We start from the raw sequence: 18,927 nt of genomic DNA, 5'->3' as shown, positions 1-18,927 counted from the left end.
GACTCAAAAGCAGCGTCAAAGAAGTGGGCTTTTAGCTTGGACTTAAAAACGGCCAGAGACGGGGCTAGACGTACATGCTCGGGAAGTCTATTCCAGGCGTGTGGAGCAGCGAGATAGAAGGAACAGAGTCTGGAATTAGCAGTAGAGGAGAAGGGGACAGATAAGAGCGATTTGTCAACAGAACTGAGTGTTCGAGAAGGGGTGTAGGGAGAGACAAGAGTGGAAAGGTACTGGGGAGCAGCAGAGTGAATACACTTATAGGTTAGTAAGAGAAGTTTGAATTGAATGCGGAAACGGATAGGGAGCCAATGAAGTGATTTGAGGAGGGGGCTAATGTGAGCATAGCGACTTTGGCGGATTAGTGTTGCACCTCTTCTAAAGGAAGCGTATTGGTTACCGTATGCATATTGCATGAAATATAAAATCGTAGTTTTAGCCCATAAAGTATTTTATTCAGGACAGCCACAACACTTAGCTAGCCTGTTAATTCCTTATTGCACTTCATCTTTAAGATCTCAAAATCAGTTATTTCACCTCTTACCAGAGCAAAGTTAGACTCTACTCGAGTCTGCCTTATTGTACTTAGTTCCAGCCTTATGGAATTAACTTCATTCCACCTTCAACTTAAAATAAAACTGGATCTTTTTAAGAATGGCTTAAAAACTTAAGGGGTTCTCTTTACTAAGCTGCAGTAAAAATTGGCCTTTCATGCCCTTATTTACATATGTCTTTCCCGCATTCTAAGGCCATTTTTTCTATTTTCTCCATTAATGGCCGTGCAGTAGTGGCAACACTAGTGCACAGGCATTTAAAAAAATTACCATAGCAGCACTTACTGCCACTTATTTTGTATGCGGTAAGGGCTTCTGTGTTATCTATATGCTAACCAGTTAGCACGTGGTAATGTAGATGTGTTAACTGATTAGTGCAAGAATGCCCACTCTCCCCCCTTACACGCCCCTTCATAAAATTCCAAAAATGATTCAGTCTGCGTTTAGCATGCTCACATTCAAGAACTACTGTGTGATGCTGTAGCGTGTCCCTCAGTAGTCCATTTTTTGCTGCGTTAGGTGCACATTAACACCTTATGCAGCTTATTAAACGGGTCCCTTATTTTTGTTGTTTCCAGAGGCATAAAAAATCCTAGGTGTGTATAGGGCAGATAACTCATGTATCATAATTACTTGCTTTTTTTTTCTCTTTTCCCCCTCATGTATAACTCCACTTCTACATGTTTTAGTGTTATGTTTTGCTCTTTCCCTTTTATTTTTATCTCAATTTTAATTGTAATAATATTTGATTTAGGGACCCTTAGGAAAAAATATTTTTGCATAGGATTTTTATCTGAAGCATATTGTTGTAAACTGCTTTGGTTAGCTCTCACTAGAAGGGGTGATATATCAAATTCAATAAAATGAATACATTTTTTGTGTGTTCCACTTTAGGCACCTGAGAGCAATACTCGAGTGAAGAGTATTCCATTGGGTACATTTTAAAGAGAAAGTAAAACATGTGCTCTTCACAAGGAAAGCTGTCAATAGTGCATCTTTCTATTTCAGAGTGATTGAGCAGCTTGGCGGGAAGCAACTGGTAATGAACCACATGCATCATGAAGACCAGCAGGTTCGCTACAATGCATTGTTAGCAGTACAGAAGTTGATGGTGCATAATTGGTATGTGATAGCTTTTTTTGTTTGAATTATATATATTTATAGTTTTTGTATCTATGAATTTACTTTTTCTTCCGCCAATGATTTTCAAGTGTGCACTGCACAGTAGGCATTGTTCAGTAAAGATTTGTTTTTGTATAATGCCCATTGATTGATGCAGAATCCTGAGTGAGAGCCTTAAAATAAAACAATAATAGGACCATAGGTGGCCATAGTATTACTGTAGTTCATCACAGTAGGTTTTGGCAATAAAATTATGGTGATTATTATGATAGAGATGTATTTTTAGAGACTTCTGCTGCCTGTGCAAAAGTCTTAAAAATTAAAAAAAAAGAGAGAATAAGCTGGCAGTGCCTGAGGCATTGCCGTAGTGATAAAAAGCCTTTCATACATAAAGTTACTTTTTGTAATCTGACTAGCAAAAGTTGAGTAGGATACAAGCTGCTGTTGTAATTATTTTTTAATTCTGTAGTGTGGGAAAAGTAGTTGATCATTCTTATGCTGGTACCTCTGTTTTGAAGCCTTATTTATGTTTTTTATTTATTTAGTTAGTTAGTTAGTTAGTTAGCAGGATTTATTTGCTGTCTTTTGAATAAATTCACCTAAATCAGTGTACAGCAAAAATAAGCTGGACATAGGCAATAGCCAATTACAGCATTAAAAATATTCAAATTGCAATGCACATCATAGCATACTATGCTACTTTCAATTTTCAATCAATACAGATTAAAGCATCTTAACAGACAATGTAGGGTGTAAGTAGAGGTAGAACATATAGAAGACAGAAAATTGTAAATGAAGTTAGAAAACGTACATGAAAATGGTCTTGCCTACAGTAGATTAGCTCCCATGGTAATGATGAATTGTGCTGAACACCATGGGCTGTTCCCTATCTGACAGAGAGGATGTGAACCAGACAAGTGCTGTACCACTGATACCTGTTTCTGCTAGTCCTGCTAATGTGATATTGTGGGTCACGGTGTCAAAAACAGCTGATAAATCCAGCATAATCTGTGAAGATTATATAGTAGGGTTATGAGACTATTTCCATTCCATAAATGAGAATGAATTCAGAGTGACATGGGTTTAGCCAGTTTCTCTTTTCTAGACAATCTTTGAGCTGCATGCAGACTGTTCATTCTGTAAGTTTTCCTAGAAAAGGGACACTAGTTCTCCAAGGACAAGCAGGCCATATTTTCACATGTATGCGAGTGATGTCATCCACATCACCCGGCACAAAACGCTTGAAATGGCATAATACAGCTTTATGACACACGCCAGCGTCCCCACCATGCATTCATGAGTGCCTTACCGGCCCCCGCGAGAGCATGAGATCAGCAGTCATTTTTCATCTGTGAGGAGAAGATGCGCTCTTTTGCAGCTCCCTCACTTCATCTGGTGCAGTTGTTATTTTTCTACAACTTTTTGAGCCTTCCCGGTGGGATTTTTGCTCATGTACTTCAACTTCATTTTTCCCTTTAGGCCTTTTTTCCTTTTACCCCTTATAGGTTTAATTTTGTTTTTGTCCCACCTTGTTTTTTTTTTTATTTTTTCTGTGCTCAGTAGGCCCTCTTAGACCTGAGCTCCGGTTGGGCCCTTATACTTATTTTTTTCTTGGTGATTTGTCCCTTTTTAAGGTCACCATTGAGTCATTTGATTTGACCCTGGTTGTTTTCCCTTTCATGTCACTGAAGGTTCCTAGTGGCTTTAAGCGCTGTGCCCAGTGCAATAGGACCATCTCTGGAAACGACACCCATTCTTGGTGTCTCCGGTGTTAAGGGCCTGACTATACCCCTCCCAGCTGTGTTCTATGCCTTCATATGAAGAAAAGAACTCAGCTGGCCAGAAAGGCTCAGATAAAATTTTTACAGCCTGATCCGAATCCTCTATGTCGAGCCTTGCACCACATCCTTATAGCTGCTAGGCCCTTAGCAGACACTGGGAGTGGTCGTGCATCGAGCAAGTCTCTGCCTGTTTTGATGTTGGCCACTGTGCAGAGCCCCCGGGACCAGTCAGCATCGTGATCGGCACCAAGGAGACGTGGGGATTGGGCATCCTCATTGGCACCAAGGAACATCAATGACCAGCATCAGGCGAACATCAAGAAGCACCGGGGCACCGAAGGATCCGGTCCTCGAGAATGGTTGGCACTGGGAGGACCACTCTCCCTCCGCTGTGGAGGGTGCCGACACATGGGTCTCCATGCAGCCAGGATCAGGCACCCGCACTAACTCCGACAGTTCAGCAGGCTGCTTCTTAACTGATGCCCCAGCCTTCCCTGATGGCGGCCCGCAATGAACGTATCTTGACCATGCTCCATGAGCATTTGACAGATATCCTAGGGTGCTTGTACTAGCCATACCTCTCCCTGCTGCCCCACAAGGTCCTCAGCCTTCTATGAAGTCTCTGACCCCAGTGCTGCATGTGGAACCAACGTCGACAGCCACCAGTGCTGGCACCCCCTCGACATCGGTGGAGGACGCCTTGCCAGAATTGAGTGTGGAACCTGCACCTCAGTGCCCCTCCAGACAAGGATGTGGTTCCTCTATCTTAAGGCAGGCTCGGTCTCAGACCTCCCATGAAGAGTGTTTTTTCTGACACCGATGAGGAGCATTCATGGACTTCTGATGAGGACCCTAGGTACTTCTTGAAGGAGGAGTCCTATGGAATCCCATCTGACCCCTCCCCTCCTGAAAAAAGGAGAAAGTCTCTACCTGAGTGCCTTTCCTTGCCAAGTTTTGTAAGGGAAATGGCGGCTTACATTCCAATTTGTTTGGAGATGGAGGATAAACCCAAGGTTTAGATGTTTGAGGTCCTGGACTACGACTTTCCTCCTAGAGAGGCTGTGACGGTCCCGCTTCACTGGATCCTGAAAGATGTTCAGGTGAAAAACTGGGAATCCTCTCTGTTGGTTCCTGTCCTGCCTAAAAAGATAGACACCATGTATCAGATCCAAAGTCCCCCAGGGTCTGACAAGCCTTGTTAACTCATCATTCCCTGGTGGTGGAATCCATACTCAAAAGAGCCAGGAGTTCAGGGATTATGCTTTGGCACCCCCACCCCCCCCCACCCACCCCCCCACCCCCTCCAGGTAGAGAAACTCAAACCCTGGATTCTTTTGGGTGGAAAATGCATCTGGCCTCTATGCACATCTCCTGCATACAATCTTACCAGCTCTTCATGAGCCTGTACTTGCAGTCCTTGGTGCACATTATGTCTGATTTGGCAGACTCTCTTCCACCGGAGAAGGCCGAATCTCTTCGCCAGCTGGTCAAGCAGCAGAAGGCGTATTTTAAGCTCCTGGCCCAGGACACTTAAGATACCAGAGTATACTGATGCACAGATTCTCATAGCTGCATGTCCCTGACTCCAACAGAGATTGTCAGATGCCATTTTTCAAGGGGGATAACCTTTTTGGAGAGAAGGTGGAGGTGGTCGTTGACCTCAAGAAGTACACTGAGACCATTGATACTCTCTCCTGCTGGGCACCTTCTGCACACTTCTCCTTATCTAGGATGTTTTTGAGCAAGTCGAAGAGGGGTCCCTACTACTCAAACAGATGTAGGTATGCTCCTTCTCACCTACCTCAGCATGCTCAGAGCCAGCATGTTCGTTTTCGTCAACAGCATGCGCACAGGCCCAGCCTGCTCCCCAGTCAAAACAAGGGATGAGTTTTTGACTGGCTCCAGCAGAGCATAGCCACAGTAAAAGTAATTGTCTCGGGCGACCTGCTGGGTAGGAGGGAGGCTGAGGTTTTTTTCCAAGAAAGTTGGCCCCTTGTAACCTCAGACCAGTGGGTTCTTCAAATAGTCCATCTCAGTTACACCTTGCATTGGCAGCAAAGACCACCAAATTGCCTTCCAAGAGCATCTCGCCTCATCTCTCGTCACAAGGAGGTACTTACAGAGAAACTCTCTGCCCTTCTAAATGCCCACGCGGTCGAACCCGTTTCACCAGGGGAATAAGGGAATGGATTCTATTCCCTTATTCCTGGTCAAAGAAAAGTTCAGGATGGTTTCCCTGGACATCCTTCTCCCAGTGATTCAGGAAAAAGATTGGCTATGTTCTCTGGACTTAAAAGGATGCCTACATTCATATCTCAATAATTCCAGACCACAGAATGGGGATGGAGACACATCACTTCCAGTATCGCTTGTTGCCATTTGGCCTCGCATCAGCTCCCAGGGTTTTTACCAAGTGTCTAGTGGTAGTCACAGTGTCACTATGCAGACTGTGAGTCCATGTGTTTTCCTACCTGGTGAAGAGCACGTCGAAGGACAGTGATAAGTCCATGCGGAGGACTATTCGGATGCTGGAGTTACTAGGGTTCGTTTTAAACTACCCCAAGGCCCATCTTCTCTTGGTCCAGCAATTGGAGTTCTTTGGAACCCTGCTAAATACACTCAGACACAATCCTATCTCCCTGTGCTGAGGGCGGGCACTCTAGTCACACTTGCCACTTGGGTTGAGGCCAGCCGGAAGGTCACAGCTTAGCAAATGTTGAGGCCACATGGCCTCCATGGTGTATGTCATACCCATGGCATGTCTTCACATGAGAACGGCCCAGTGGACTCTAGCCTCCCAGTGATATCAGGCCTCCAGGAACCTAGCAGATGTCATCCGAGTGACATTGGAGTTGGTTCAATCCCTTCTTATGTGGTCAATTCGAACCAATTTGACTGTGGGAATTCCATTCCAAATTGCTCAAACTCAGGAGGTGCTGACAATGGATGCATCCTGCCTGGGGTAGGGAGCTCATATAGATTGGCTTCACACACAGGGTGTTTGGTCAGCTCAGGAATCAGATCTTCAGATCAACCTCCTGGAGCTATGGGCAATCTGGAACACTCTACTACTACTACTACTTAACATTTCTAAAGCGCTACTAGGGTTACGCAGCGCTGTACAATTTAACATAGAGGGACAGTCCCTGCTCAAAGAGCTTACAATCTAAAAGACAAGTGAACAGTCAGTCCGATAGGGGCAGTCAAATTAGGGCAGTCTGGATTTCCTCTAAAGGCTGTTCAACCAAATTGTACTCATTCAAATGGACAATCAGGTGGCGATGTATTACACCAACAAGCAAGGGGGTACCTGATCATAATCTCTGTGTCAGGAGGCTGTCCAGATGTGGCACTGGGCTGTCCAGAACAGGATAGTTCTGAGGGCCACATACGTGGCTGGCAAATTCAGCACCCTAACCGACAGACTGAACAGGGTCATGCAACTACATGAGTGGTCACGCAGAATAAGTGTTACCCTCGAGATCTTCCGAGCACCCGCTCCATGGAACTCTTTGCCACTCTGTTCAACAACAAAAGCCCTCAGTACTGTTCCAGGGTCAGGGCACACAACAGACTAGTGTTGAATGCCTTCCTCCTTCATTTGGGGAGCAGTCTTCTGTATTTGTATCCTCCCATCCTTCTCATGGGGAAGACTTTGCTGACACTCAAGCAAGACTAAGGAGCCATGATTATGATTACTCCTTATTGGCCCAGAAAGATCTGGTTCCTTCTTCTTTTGGAGTTATTCTCCAAAGAACCTTGGAGATTGGAGTGTTTTCTGATTCTCATCACGCGGGACAAGGGATCTCTTCTGCATCCCAACCTCCAGTCCCTGGCTCTCACAGCCTGGATGTTGAGAGCTTAGAATTTGCTTCTTTGCATCTTCCGGAGGGTGTCTGCAAGGTCTTGCTGGCTTCCAAGAAAGATTCCACTAAGAAGTGTTACTCTTTCAAATGGAGGAGGTTTGCCGTCTGGTGTAAAGGCAGGGCCCTAAATCCTCTTTCTTGCCCTACATAGACCCTGCTTCAATACCTTCACCTCAGTGCAAATAGTGCTTAATATCACCATTTACAAAGTAAGCCCATCTCTGGACAGCCACTAGTTCGCTTCATGAGACTGTCGTCAAAGCCCCCTGTCAAACCTTCGCCTCTGTCATGAGACCTCAATGTCGTCCTCATCCTGCTGATGAAAGCACCTTTCGAGCAATTGGCAGAGGCACGTGGTCTGGAGGGGGTCATAAGATACTTAGGGGTGCAGGTGAGTAAAGACCTTACATAAGTTTAAGAGCAAAATTATGGGAGAATATTACAAGCAGCATAGAGAGAGTGGGGGAGGGGTTATATATTTTTGATGGGGAAGAGTTTCAGTTTTAAAAATGAATATTCTGCCTAGACTCTTCTTCTTGTTTCAAATACTGCAGGTGAGGGTCCCAAAGCTAGTTTTAAGAAAAGCTGGAAAGAGATTTGTTTAAACACATATGGAGAGGAAAAAAAACTTAGGAAATATTGTGGCAAAAGAGAGAATTGGGGGGGGGGGGGTCCTAATCATGCCTGGCATTATATAGTTATACTACTTAAGCAATTGTTAGCGTGGGAAATAGAAGCAACCAAGCTGGCCACTCAGCCTAGACTGTCCACTAAAATTCTTATTGAGGTCTGATAGGTACAGTAAGAGGAGAGGAATGGAGAATCCATACTCACAACACCTATTAGAATTGTAGGGAGAGGTAGAGAATCGATGGGGAGGAGCAGTCAAACTGTTAACTTAGGCAGCACTAGGCTATGAACCAGATTATATAGGGACTGAATACTTATAATGGGCATTGATATTTAATGTAACAAATAATAAAAGAAGCAACGTGAAATCAGAGATCAAGTGTTTATTGCAGTAGGATTTAGCACAATAGAGCCCCAGATTATTCATATTCGAATTTAAATTGCTTTTCGGACGAATACGAATAATGTATTCAGGGCACTATTCGGGGCCGAATGAATTCAAATATGAATATTCAGTACAGCCCTAGTTGATAGGCTGGAGTGGGCTTTGAAAGAAACTCCCAGTGGTTGGAATATAAGGACAGTTCCGGGCGAACCTTTATGGTCTATGTCCAGAAATAACAAAGACCAGGATCAAGCATTTTGCATCACATTCATTGTGTGCATAATTATGAATTCATAATGAGTGTGACTGTTGGGCAGACTAGAAAGATTGTTCAGGTCCTTATCTGCAGTCATCTACTATGTTACTATGAGGCTTATTTTCAAAGCACTTAGCCTCCCAAAGTTCCATAGAAACCTATGGAACTTAGCCTCCCAAAGTGCTTTGAAAATATGCCTCTATGTAAACCAGCTATATTAACTGCTTTTATCACTTGCTCTGACAACGAGTTCCAGAGTGAAAAAAATTGCTTCTGTTTGCTTTAAATGTGCTACTATGTAGCTTCATGGAATGTTCCTAGTTTTTGTACATTTTGAAAGAGTAAATCATTGATTCACGTTTACCCCTTCTGCTCTACTCAGGATTTTGTAGACCTCTATTATAATTTCCCTCAGCCATCTCTTCTCCCAGCTGAAAAGCCCTAACCTCTTTAGTCTTTCTTTATATGAGAGTTGTTCCATCCTCTTCATCATTTTGATCACCCTTCTCTGTACCTTTTCTAGTTCCACTGTGTATCATTCTCTTGTAAAGGATTTGATTCATAAGTCCTGTGTACTTACCAACTTCACAAAGATCCAAACAGTAGTGCTGTCCAGTAATGATGTACCAGTTCAAGTGCTACAGGCTGACAAAGCTTTTCATTATGCATTCTTAAAAATACATTTTTCAGAAGTATGCTCACTATTTTCCCCTATGTCACTGCCCACACAAATTCCAGGTGTGAAGTATGTGGGTACTTTGAGCACGTATACATTGCTGCTGACAGTTTTCAGAAGGAAGCTACTTAAGTAATTTCTCAAGTGCTTGCAGGTTATCAATAGAAATCAAACAAAATAAAACATGGAAAAGAAAATAAGATGATACCTTTTTTATTGGACATAACTTTATACATTTCTTGATTAGCTTTCGAAGGTTGCCCTTCTTCGTCAGATCGGAAATAAGCAAATGTGGTAGCAGATAGTATATATAAGAGAAACATCAAAGCATTACTTTGACAGTCTGACAGTAATGCTTTGATGTTTCTCTTATATATACTATCTGCTACCATGTCGAGTCAGCTTAAATAAACACCTATAATTTCACTTTGGAGTCCTGAGTCTGTTTTTGAAGAGCCTGATCCAGTTCCCAATCCTTGTTGTTTGACTAAGTTCCCACAAAACAAGTAGGAAGATCAATTACGAGCAAATCATAAAACCAAACTAGAAGTTCATTTGTTCCACACAGTCGACCCTTCTTAATTATCTTTTCACTTTAACAATATGGATATATCACCATGTAAGAAGCCCTGATTAATGGTGTTAAACAAGAAAAGTTAAGTGGTCTGTGAATAACTGTAGTTTGTTTGGAACCGATTTTCTCTTCACCCTGTGACATCCATAGCTGTACAATATATTCTGCCCCAAAATACCACCACACAAAATGATAATATCTAGGGCCCTGTTTACTAAGGTGCACTGGCATTTTTAGTGCATGCTAAAAATTTGCGCGCTACCGCTAAAGACACCCATATATTCCTATGAGTGACTAGCGTTAGCGTGCACTAATTGTATGCTAAAAATGCTAGCTTACCTATAACACAGCTTAGTAAACAGGCTCGTAGACTGTTACCTATAATCCATTAAAAACTGGAACAAATTTGCTCAACCTAGCAAATTTAATCACTATCTCTTCAGGTTGAAGTAGGCCATGGGGGGAAATCTTTGTGAAAGGAAAACTTGTCACCCCACTTTGAAACTTTGTGGAGGAGTGGCCTAGTGGTTAGGGTGGTGGACTTTGGTCCTGGGGAACTGAGGAACTGAGTTCGATTCCCGGCACAGGCAGCTCCTTGTGACTCTGGGCAAGTCACTTAACCCTCCATTGCCTGCCGCATTGAGCCTGCCATGAGTGGGAAAAAGTGCGGGGTACAAATGTAACAAAACTAAAAACCCTACTGTAAATATGTCTGATTTCAAACCTGGTGCTTGCTATCCAGGGACTATTTTTCTAGTACACACTGTCTAGGTGATAGAGTGAAAATATGTATTGGTTTTCTAAACCTATTCTATCATTTTGCACAGGCCAGCTTCATCAACTAGTTTTCAAAATTTTGTGCTTTTTTATATGCTGTTCTTGAAGATCTACTTCATTCACATTTACCCTGTAGATACATTTCTCCCAAGCACGCGCATGCCATAATACACTCTGCATATTTACATGCTCAAGCATCCATCTAAATTAACATTTCTTTCAGTTCACACCCTCAGGGCAGATCCGACCAATAATTTAGACAGCGCTTACTGGAATATTGGATCACACACTGTTCTCCGCTTGGAATTATTCTTTAAGATTTCAAACAGAAGATTTAAAGTTGTGGAAAAAATGAATAATTAATTTGATGATTAATGTAGTCATCCTGAAGACTTAGCACTGGCTGTCAGGCACGTACTGAAAAAAAATTACTTGCTTGAAAGCCTTTTTAAAATAGTAGCAAAAAAGTCTGGCTTGAAACACTTCCAATCATATATATAATTCGAAGGATTTTTCAGTTATGGCTAGATCCTGAAATGTGATGATATCCCCTTTGTTAGAGAAGTGTCAACATAAAAACTATTTTTCTCTCTCTCAGTAAATCCAGGATGATTCTTTAAGATGCATGTAATTGTATGGTTTTTACAATGTTTGAATTCTACAAGAAATAAGTCTTGTGTTTAAAAAGTCTATATACAAAACATACATGCAATATATCACATACACTAAGTAAAAATCTGTTATTTGTTATTTTTACAAGCCAAGGTCTTTGTTATAGTATATCTGACTTTACTACAAACCTGTTTATGTTGCCAAAACTTAGGCTATACAGCATTTTATTTTTAAAACATGGTTCTCAACTTTTACCACTTCGAGCCCCTATTTTCCCAGTAATACCATTTGGGTTCCAAGCTCCTATTACTATGCTTTCTTTTCTAAAATTTAATAGATTATTTCATCTAATTACCATATATAAAAACATAAATAACATGACAGTAGATAAGGGCCAAATGGCCCATCCAGTCTGCCCATCCTCACTAACTCCTCCTTTTCATAAGAGATTCCACGTGCCTGACCCATGTTTTCTTAAATTTAGACACAGTCCTTGTCTCCACGACCTCCATGGGATGCCATTCCACACATCCATCAGCCATTAAAAGCCTAATACAAACAAAGTCAGTCAAATCTCTCACATAGACACTTAGGAGAGAGTTTATGAATGTTATTTTAGTACAGGGTCCCATCTTATACAGTGAGACCTTGTGCTAAAATAAGCTGGGAGTGGTGGGGACAAAAACAGTGGCAGCTTTCAAAAATGCATTGGATAAAGAGAGAATTCCTATTTGGAAAGAAGATGAAATCAAAACAAATTACCTTATAACTGATGTGTTACAATGGGTAGAAGTGCAGAACTGCTGAACAGATAGCTAATCCAAAATGTGGGAAATAAGGCCATTGCTGGGAAGATTTCTACGGTCTGTTCTAAAAATGGCAAAAAGATAAGTTAAGATCAAGTATGTGTATTTTATGTCACATTTATAGAATATGCTATGGGTATGGGAGTTATTTATCTCTATAGAAGAGGGAACGTTTTCTGTGTTACATGTGGTATTATTACCCAGGTCTTTTGTTCCAAGGTGGATAACATCATCAGTGTTAGACTATAAGTCTCACAGTGATTTTGCCAAGTACCAGTATTAAAAATGTTCTCTACTCCTCAATTAAACTTGACACCGTTTTTGGAAAATTCATTGGAAGTTGTCACAGAGAGGACGACATTACTAGTATCGTTTGCTCTAGAACTGGACTGTAATAATATATTTAGGTTATTCTTTCGCCGTATCTCCTCTCCTTTTCTGGGTTCAAAAATTCAGGTTTTTCCTGATCTCTCTCGAGAGACACAAAGAAGAAGAAAAAATTTCCTATTATTAAAAGCGAGGGTCCTACAATTAGGTGGGACCTTTACTCTAAGTTCCCATGTAAATGTCATATTTCTTTAGATTCCACTAATTATATTTTCTTTGAACCTGGAAAGCTCACAGCATTTATTGTTAGTAAGGAGTAATGTGTTGTTAACTTGGATTGAACACTAAATCGGCTGCCCCGTCCTGAGTCCTTGCCCCTCTCTGTTTATTAAGATTTATTGTATTTTGTAGGTTGAAGTAGGTTTCTCTTCAACCTCTTTGTTCATTTTTATTTAAGTACCTATTTCTTGGATCAATCAATGTGGACTAATATAATTCACCGTTTTCCTGATGATGTTTTCATGATTATTATGATTTGTGTAATACCAATTTATGTTTTTGACATAAATGTTATGATAAAATTGATAACTAAAAAAAATTTTAAAAAATGTTCTCTAGGAGGGACAAGAAATGAGACAATTTGAAACAAAAATCAAGTTCTACTAGATTCTAACTTTTCTCCTTTAAAACCAAATATTCCCAGTAAATATGGCAGTTTCTTTAATGTAATCTCTAATGCAAATTAAACCAACTATAAGACTAAAGCTACTTTCCTACCTAGGACTGGAAATAGAAAATAAACCTTGCAGAGTTAGTCCAGTGTTCAGTAGCCAAAGTTAAGAACCTTCAGCAACAATTAGCAGTTTGAAAAGCAGAAGAAATTCAGGCTTATTTTCAAAAGGGGTTGCCGGCGATCTTCCGCCACAAATCGGGAGATCGCCGGCGATCTCCTGATCCCGGCCAAATCGGTATTATCGAAAGCCGATTTTGACCGGCTTCAACTGCTGTTTCGTTGCGGCACTGCCAACCTTCAAGGGGGCGTGGGAAAGAAGATGGCTGGCTTCGGCTAATAATGGGAAAAAAGAGGCCAGCTCGAGCGAGCATTTCGCCGGCTGGTCTTGGTCCATTTATTTTTAGGACCAAGTCTGGAAAAAGTGCCCCAACTGACCAGATGACCACCGGAGGGAAGCGGGGATCACCTCCCCTTACTCTCCCAGTGGTCACCAACCCCCTCCCACCCAAAAAAACTAAAACTTTTTTGCCAGCCTGTATGCCAGCCTGAAATGTCATACCCAGCTCCTTGACAGCAGTATGCAGGTCCCTGGAGGGGGGGGGGGATGGGCCTGGGTCCACCTACCTGAAGTGCACTGCACCCAGGCCCATCCCCCCCCCTCCTGTTACACTTGTGGTGGTTAATGTAGAGCCTTCCAAAAAACCCCAAAACCCACTGTACCCACATGTAGGTGCCCCCTTCACCCCTTAGGGCTATGGTAATGGTGTAGAGTTGTGGTGAGTGGGTTTTGGGGGGGGCTCAGCACACAAGGTAAGGGTGCTATGCACCTGGAAGCTATTTTTGTTTTGTTTTTTTAATTTTTTAAAGTGCCCCCTAGGGTGCCCGGTTGGTGTCCTGGCATGTTGGGGGCCAGTGCGCTACAAATGCTGGCTCCTCCCATGCCCAAATGCCTTGCATTTTGCCGGGTTTGAGATGGCCGGGCCCGGTTTCCATTATGGCTGAAAACCGAAGCCGACCATCTCATATTCCGCCGGCGATCCTCTTGTAAACCTGGTGAGCAATTTGGCCGGTGCCAAGCGTATTTTGAAAATATGCTTGGCTCCGCCCGCTTACGGCGCCGGCCCCGAAGATGGCCGGCGCCGTTCGATTATGCCCCTCATTATGAAAAACCTATCCTCTCTACTATCAAGATCTAGGTGGAGAGGGACAGAGAGCTTTTTATATTTTATTGGTTTGTTTTTTGGTAAAGGTTAAAAAAAAACACAGCAGTACACCACAATGTAGATGCACAGTCTGCACAATTTAACTAGATGTAAAGTTTTAAAAATGTATAGACACATTCCTGGAGGAAAAATCTATAAACTGTTAACTACTGCTAATTCCTGGGGTTAAGTGGCATGGAATCTCACTACTTTTTAAGACTCTACTAGGTGCTTGTCATTTTGACTGGCAACTGTTAGAAACAGAATGCTAGGCTAGATGGACTCTCGGTCATACCCAGTAGAGGAACACTTATGTTGTTATGGCATACATGAGACTGCCATGTCACAAAAAAGGATTTGTGGTTTCAGATGCAGAATAGATCAGTGTGTCCTGGTCCCTTATGAGAGATTCAGAAGAGATCTGCTGCTGATCTGAGGAATAGGGAGACAGTTGATTTGAGTCCCAGGACCTGAGGACTGAAGATTACAGTTCTGTCTTCACCAGTCATGAGATTGACAGCTGAGATAAAAAGAAGCTCTCCATTAGTCTCTTAAACTCCCTTTCACTTCTTAGCGTCCCTCCAGACCGGCCCAGAATGACGGGTGGGTTGTGTACACCTTCCAGCAGATGGAGACGGAGAAAACTGATTCTTGAGTGAGATAATAAGAGCCCTGCTCAGCCCCTGGAAGCCTCAGTATTCTCAGCCTCCAGCAGGTGGTATACGTGGTGAGCCCCTTGGTCTCAGACTTTCCTTTTTTTCTACCTTTCTTTTATATTGTTTCGTTGTTTCAGCTTTTGAAGTGCAAGCGGCCATCTGCATAGGTTTGGTGGCCAGGGCCTGCTTCAGGTGGTCAGAGAGGGTGTTCGATAGGACCTTGGACGACTTTCCCTTTGTGGATCGGAAAGTGGCTAAGATTGAAATGGGTTTAGCCGTCTTGTCCGATGCACTGTATGATTTACTTAGAGCATCTGCTAAGTCTGTGACCTTAGGAGTAGCAGCTTGGAGTTCTGTCTGGCTTTGTGATTGGTCTGTCGATGCGGCTTCTAAGTCCATGTTGAGTAAGTTTTCCTTTCGGGGATCTTTGTTGTTTGGGGATGAGTTGGGTAAGCTGATCAAGAGTTTAGGAGAGTCTAAGGTGCCTTGTCTTCCAGAGGATCAGCTGAGATCTTTAGGCCGTGGGTTTGTGACTGGTAGAGGGCATGGGTGTGACTCAAGGTGGTATCGAGTAAGCAGAGGTGCTGGCTATCAAAGACCATGCTTCTTCCAGCATGCTGAGGCCATAACAATGGTGTCGCCACCCAGACCCAGGGCAGCACGGCACAATGAAGATATTTCGGCCCACTCTCTAGTTGCGGTAGGTGTGCAGTTATGAAATTTTTTTTTTCGGATTATCTCTGACTAGTGGATCCTCTAAATTATTTGCAATAGATATGCTCTTGAGTTCACTCATGCTTTGCTGGATGGCTTTCTAGAATCTTTCTTTAAAATCGAGCACGGTACCGGGTGACCAATGTAACGCAATGTTTTTAAAAGGTTCCAGAGGTGATCCGGGAAATTATAGACTGGTGAGCCTGACGTTGTGCCGGTCAAAATAGTAGAAACTGTTATAATGAACAAAATTACAGAGCATATTCAAAAGCATGGATTAATGAGACAAAATCAACATGGATTTAGTGAAGGGAAACCTTGCCTCACCAATCTACTATATTTCTTTGAAGGGGTGAACGAACATGTGGATAAAGGAGAGCTGATCAATATTGTATATCTGGATTTTCAAAAGGCATTTGACAAAGTACCTCATGAAAGACTCCAGAGGAAATTGGAGAGTCGTGAGATAGGAGGTAGTGTTCTATTGTGGATTAAAAACTGGTTAAAAGATAGAAAACAGAAAGTAGGGTTAAATGGTCGGTATTCTCAATGGAGAAGGGTAGATAGTTGGGTTCTTCAGGGGTCTGTGATGGGACCGCTGCTTTTTAACATATATTTATAAATGTTCAAGAGATGGGAGTAACTAGTAAGTTAATTAAATTTGCTGATGATTCAAAGGTTTTATATCACAAGAGGATCGTGAAAAATTACAAGAGGACCTTATGAGACAGGGAGACTTGGCATCCAAATGGCAGATGATGTTTAACATAAGCAAGTGCAAAGTGATGCATTTGGGAAAGAGGACCCCGAACTATAGCTATGTGATGCAAGGTTCCACATTACGAGTCAACAAACAGGAGCGAGATCTAGGTGTCATCATTGACGATATGATGAAACCCTCTGCTCAGTGTGCGGCAGCTAAGAAAGCAAATAGAATGTTAGGTATTATTAGGAAAGGAATGGAAAACAAAAATGAGGATGTTATAATGCCTTTGTATCGCTCCATGGTGCGACCGCACCTCAAATATTGTGTGCAATTCTGGTCGCCGCATCTAAAAAAAAATATATAGTGTAATTAGAACAAGCTCCTAATTCCATCCTGCCCCTTTTGTCCTCTCCGTTCTTCCTCCAACAACCTTCTCTGTGTCCCCTTTCCCTCCGTCCTTTGTCTTTCTGTCACTTGTGACACTGTTTTTTAGTTACCTCAGTCCTAAACTGGAACTCCTTCCCTCTTCCCTTACTGTTAGTAATATGCAATCTATCCCTAAAATCGAGTGTGGTACCGGAAGACTGGAGGGTAGCCAACATTAGGCCGATTTTTAAAAAAAGGTTCCAGAGGAGATCCGGAAAATTAAAGACCGGTGAGTCTGACGTCGGTACCGGGCAAAATGGTAGAGGCTATTATCAAGAATAAAATTACAGAGCACGTACAAAATCATGGGCAGATGAGACAAAGTCAGCACAGATTTAGTGAAGGGAAGTCTTGCCTCACCAATCTACTGCATTTTTTTGAGAGGGTGGACAATGGGGAGCCGGTAGATGTTGTGTATCTGGATTTTCAAAAGGCGTTTGACAAAGTGCCTCATGAAAGACTCCTGAGGAAACTGGAGAGTCATGGGATCGGAGGTGGGGTATTACTATGGATTAAGAGCTGGTTGAAAGATAGGAAGTAAAGAGTAGGGTTGAATGGTCAGTATTCTCAGTGGAGAAGGGTAGTTAGTGGTGTCCCGCAGGGGTCTGTGTTGGGACCACTGCTTTTTAACATATTTATAAATGACCTAGAGATGGGAGTAACTAGTGAGGTAATTAAATTCGCAGATGACACAAAATTATTCAGGGTCGTCAAGTCGCAGGAGGAGTGTGAAAGATTACAGGAGGACCTCGCGAGACTGGGGGATTGGGCGTCCAAGTAACAGATGAAGTTCAATGTTGACAAGTGCAAAGTGATGCATGTGGGTAAGAGGAACCCGAATTACAGCTATGTCATGCAAGGTTCCGTGTTAGGAGTTACGGACCTAGGAAGGGATCTGGGACTCATCGTTGATAAGACGTTAAAAACGTCTGCCCAGTGTGCTGCCGCGGCTAAGAAAGCACACAGTATGTTGAGTATTATTAGGAAAGGGATGGAAAACAAACACAAGGATGTTATAATGCCGTTGTATCTCTCCATGGTGCGACCGCACCTTGAGTATTGAGTCCAATTCTGGTTTCCGCATCTCAAAAAAGATATAAAGGAATTAGAAAAGGTGCAGAGAAGGGCGACGAAAATGATAAAGGGAATGGAACGAATTCCCTATGAGGAAAGGCTGAGAAGGTTAGGGCTCTTCAGCTTGGAGAAAAGGCGGCTGAGGGGTGATATGATAGAAGTCTACAAGATAATGAGTGGAGTAGAGTGGACAGATGTGAAGCATTTGTTTACACTTTCAAACAACAACAAAACCAGGGGACACAAGATGAAGCTAGAATATGGTAGATTTAAAACAAATAGGAGAAAGTTTTTCTTTACTAAGCATGTAGTTAGACTCTGGAACTCATTGCCGGAGAATGTAGTGACAGCAGCTGGCCTTACGGAATTTAAAGGGGGTTTGTACAGATTCCTGAGGGAAAAGTCCATTGAACATTGTTAATTTTTTTTTTTTTTTTTTTGGGGGGGGGGTGGGGGCTTGCCGGGTTCTTGAAGCCTGGATTGGCCGCTGTCGGAGACAGGATGCTAGACTTGATGGACCCTTGGTCTTTTCCCAGTATGGCGGTGCTTATGTAGATCTTTCACTTCTCTTCAGGATTTCAAGGCCCTTCTCAAAAAACCATACTTTTCTCAGAAGGGCAGAGAGTTCTTCTGCAAGTACCTCCTTGTGAAGAGAGATGTAATGAGACTCTCTCGGAGGGCAATTTGGAGGTCTTTGACACCAGTGTAGGCTGTAACTGAGACAGACTATTTGAAGAACTCACCAATATGAGGTTTCAAGGGGCCAACTTTCTTGGAAAGAAACCTCTCTTCCTCCCTACTGGTAGATGATCCGGAACGGTTACGGCAGCTATGTTCTGCTAGAGCCAGTCAAAAACTCATCCCATGTTTGACTGGGGGAGCTGGCTGGGCTTAGACGCATGCCGTTGACAAGAACGAGAGTGCTGGGGCTGAGTCTGGTAAGAAGAAGGGGCTTACCTACGCCTGCATTCTTTCATCTGCTGGGAAAAGAGTATGGGATAGGGATGGAGGAAACTCAGGAGATGCAATAATGTGTTGTTTTTCCATTTTCAA

General features: G+C 42.7%; 1 protein-coding gene across 2 annotated transcripts in view; it reads left to right on the top strand.

Moving 5' to 3' along the window:
- ATP6V1H (ATPase H+ transporting V1 subunit H) overlaps nucleotides 1-18,927 on the top strand; it is a 228,610-nt gene that overhangs the window by 198,691 nt on the left and 10,992 nt on the right. For both annotated transcript variants that reach the window (XM_030214410.1, XM_030214419.1), the window contains exon 14: nucleotides 1,560-1,673. In XM_030214410.1, the coding sequence (XP_030070270.1) occupies nucleotides 1,560-1,673 (114 nt within the window). The remainder of the gene's footprint in view (nucleotides 1-1,559; nucleotides 1,674-18,927) is intronic.

This window comes from Microcaecilia unicolor, chromosome 1, assembly GCF_901765095.1.
Source record: "Microcaecilia unicolor chromosome 1, aMicUni1.1, whole genome shotgun sequence".
Taxonomy (NCBI): Eukaryota; Metazoa; Chordata; class Amphibia; order Gymnophiona; family Siphonopidae; genus Microcaecilia; species Microcaecilia unicolor.
The sequence above is the reverse complement of the archived record's forward strand: the minus strand, read 5'-3'. Positions and strand labels throughout refer to the sequence as shown.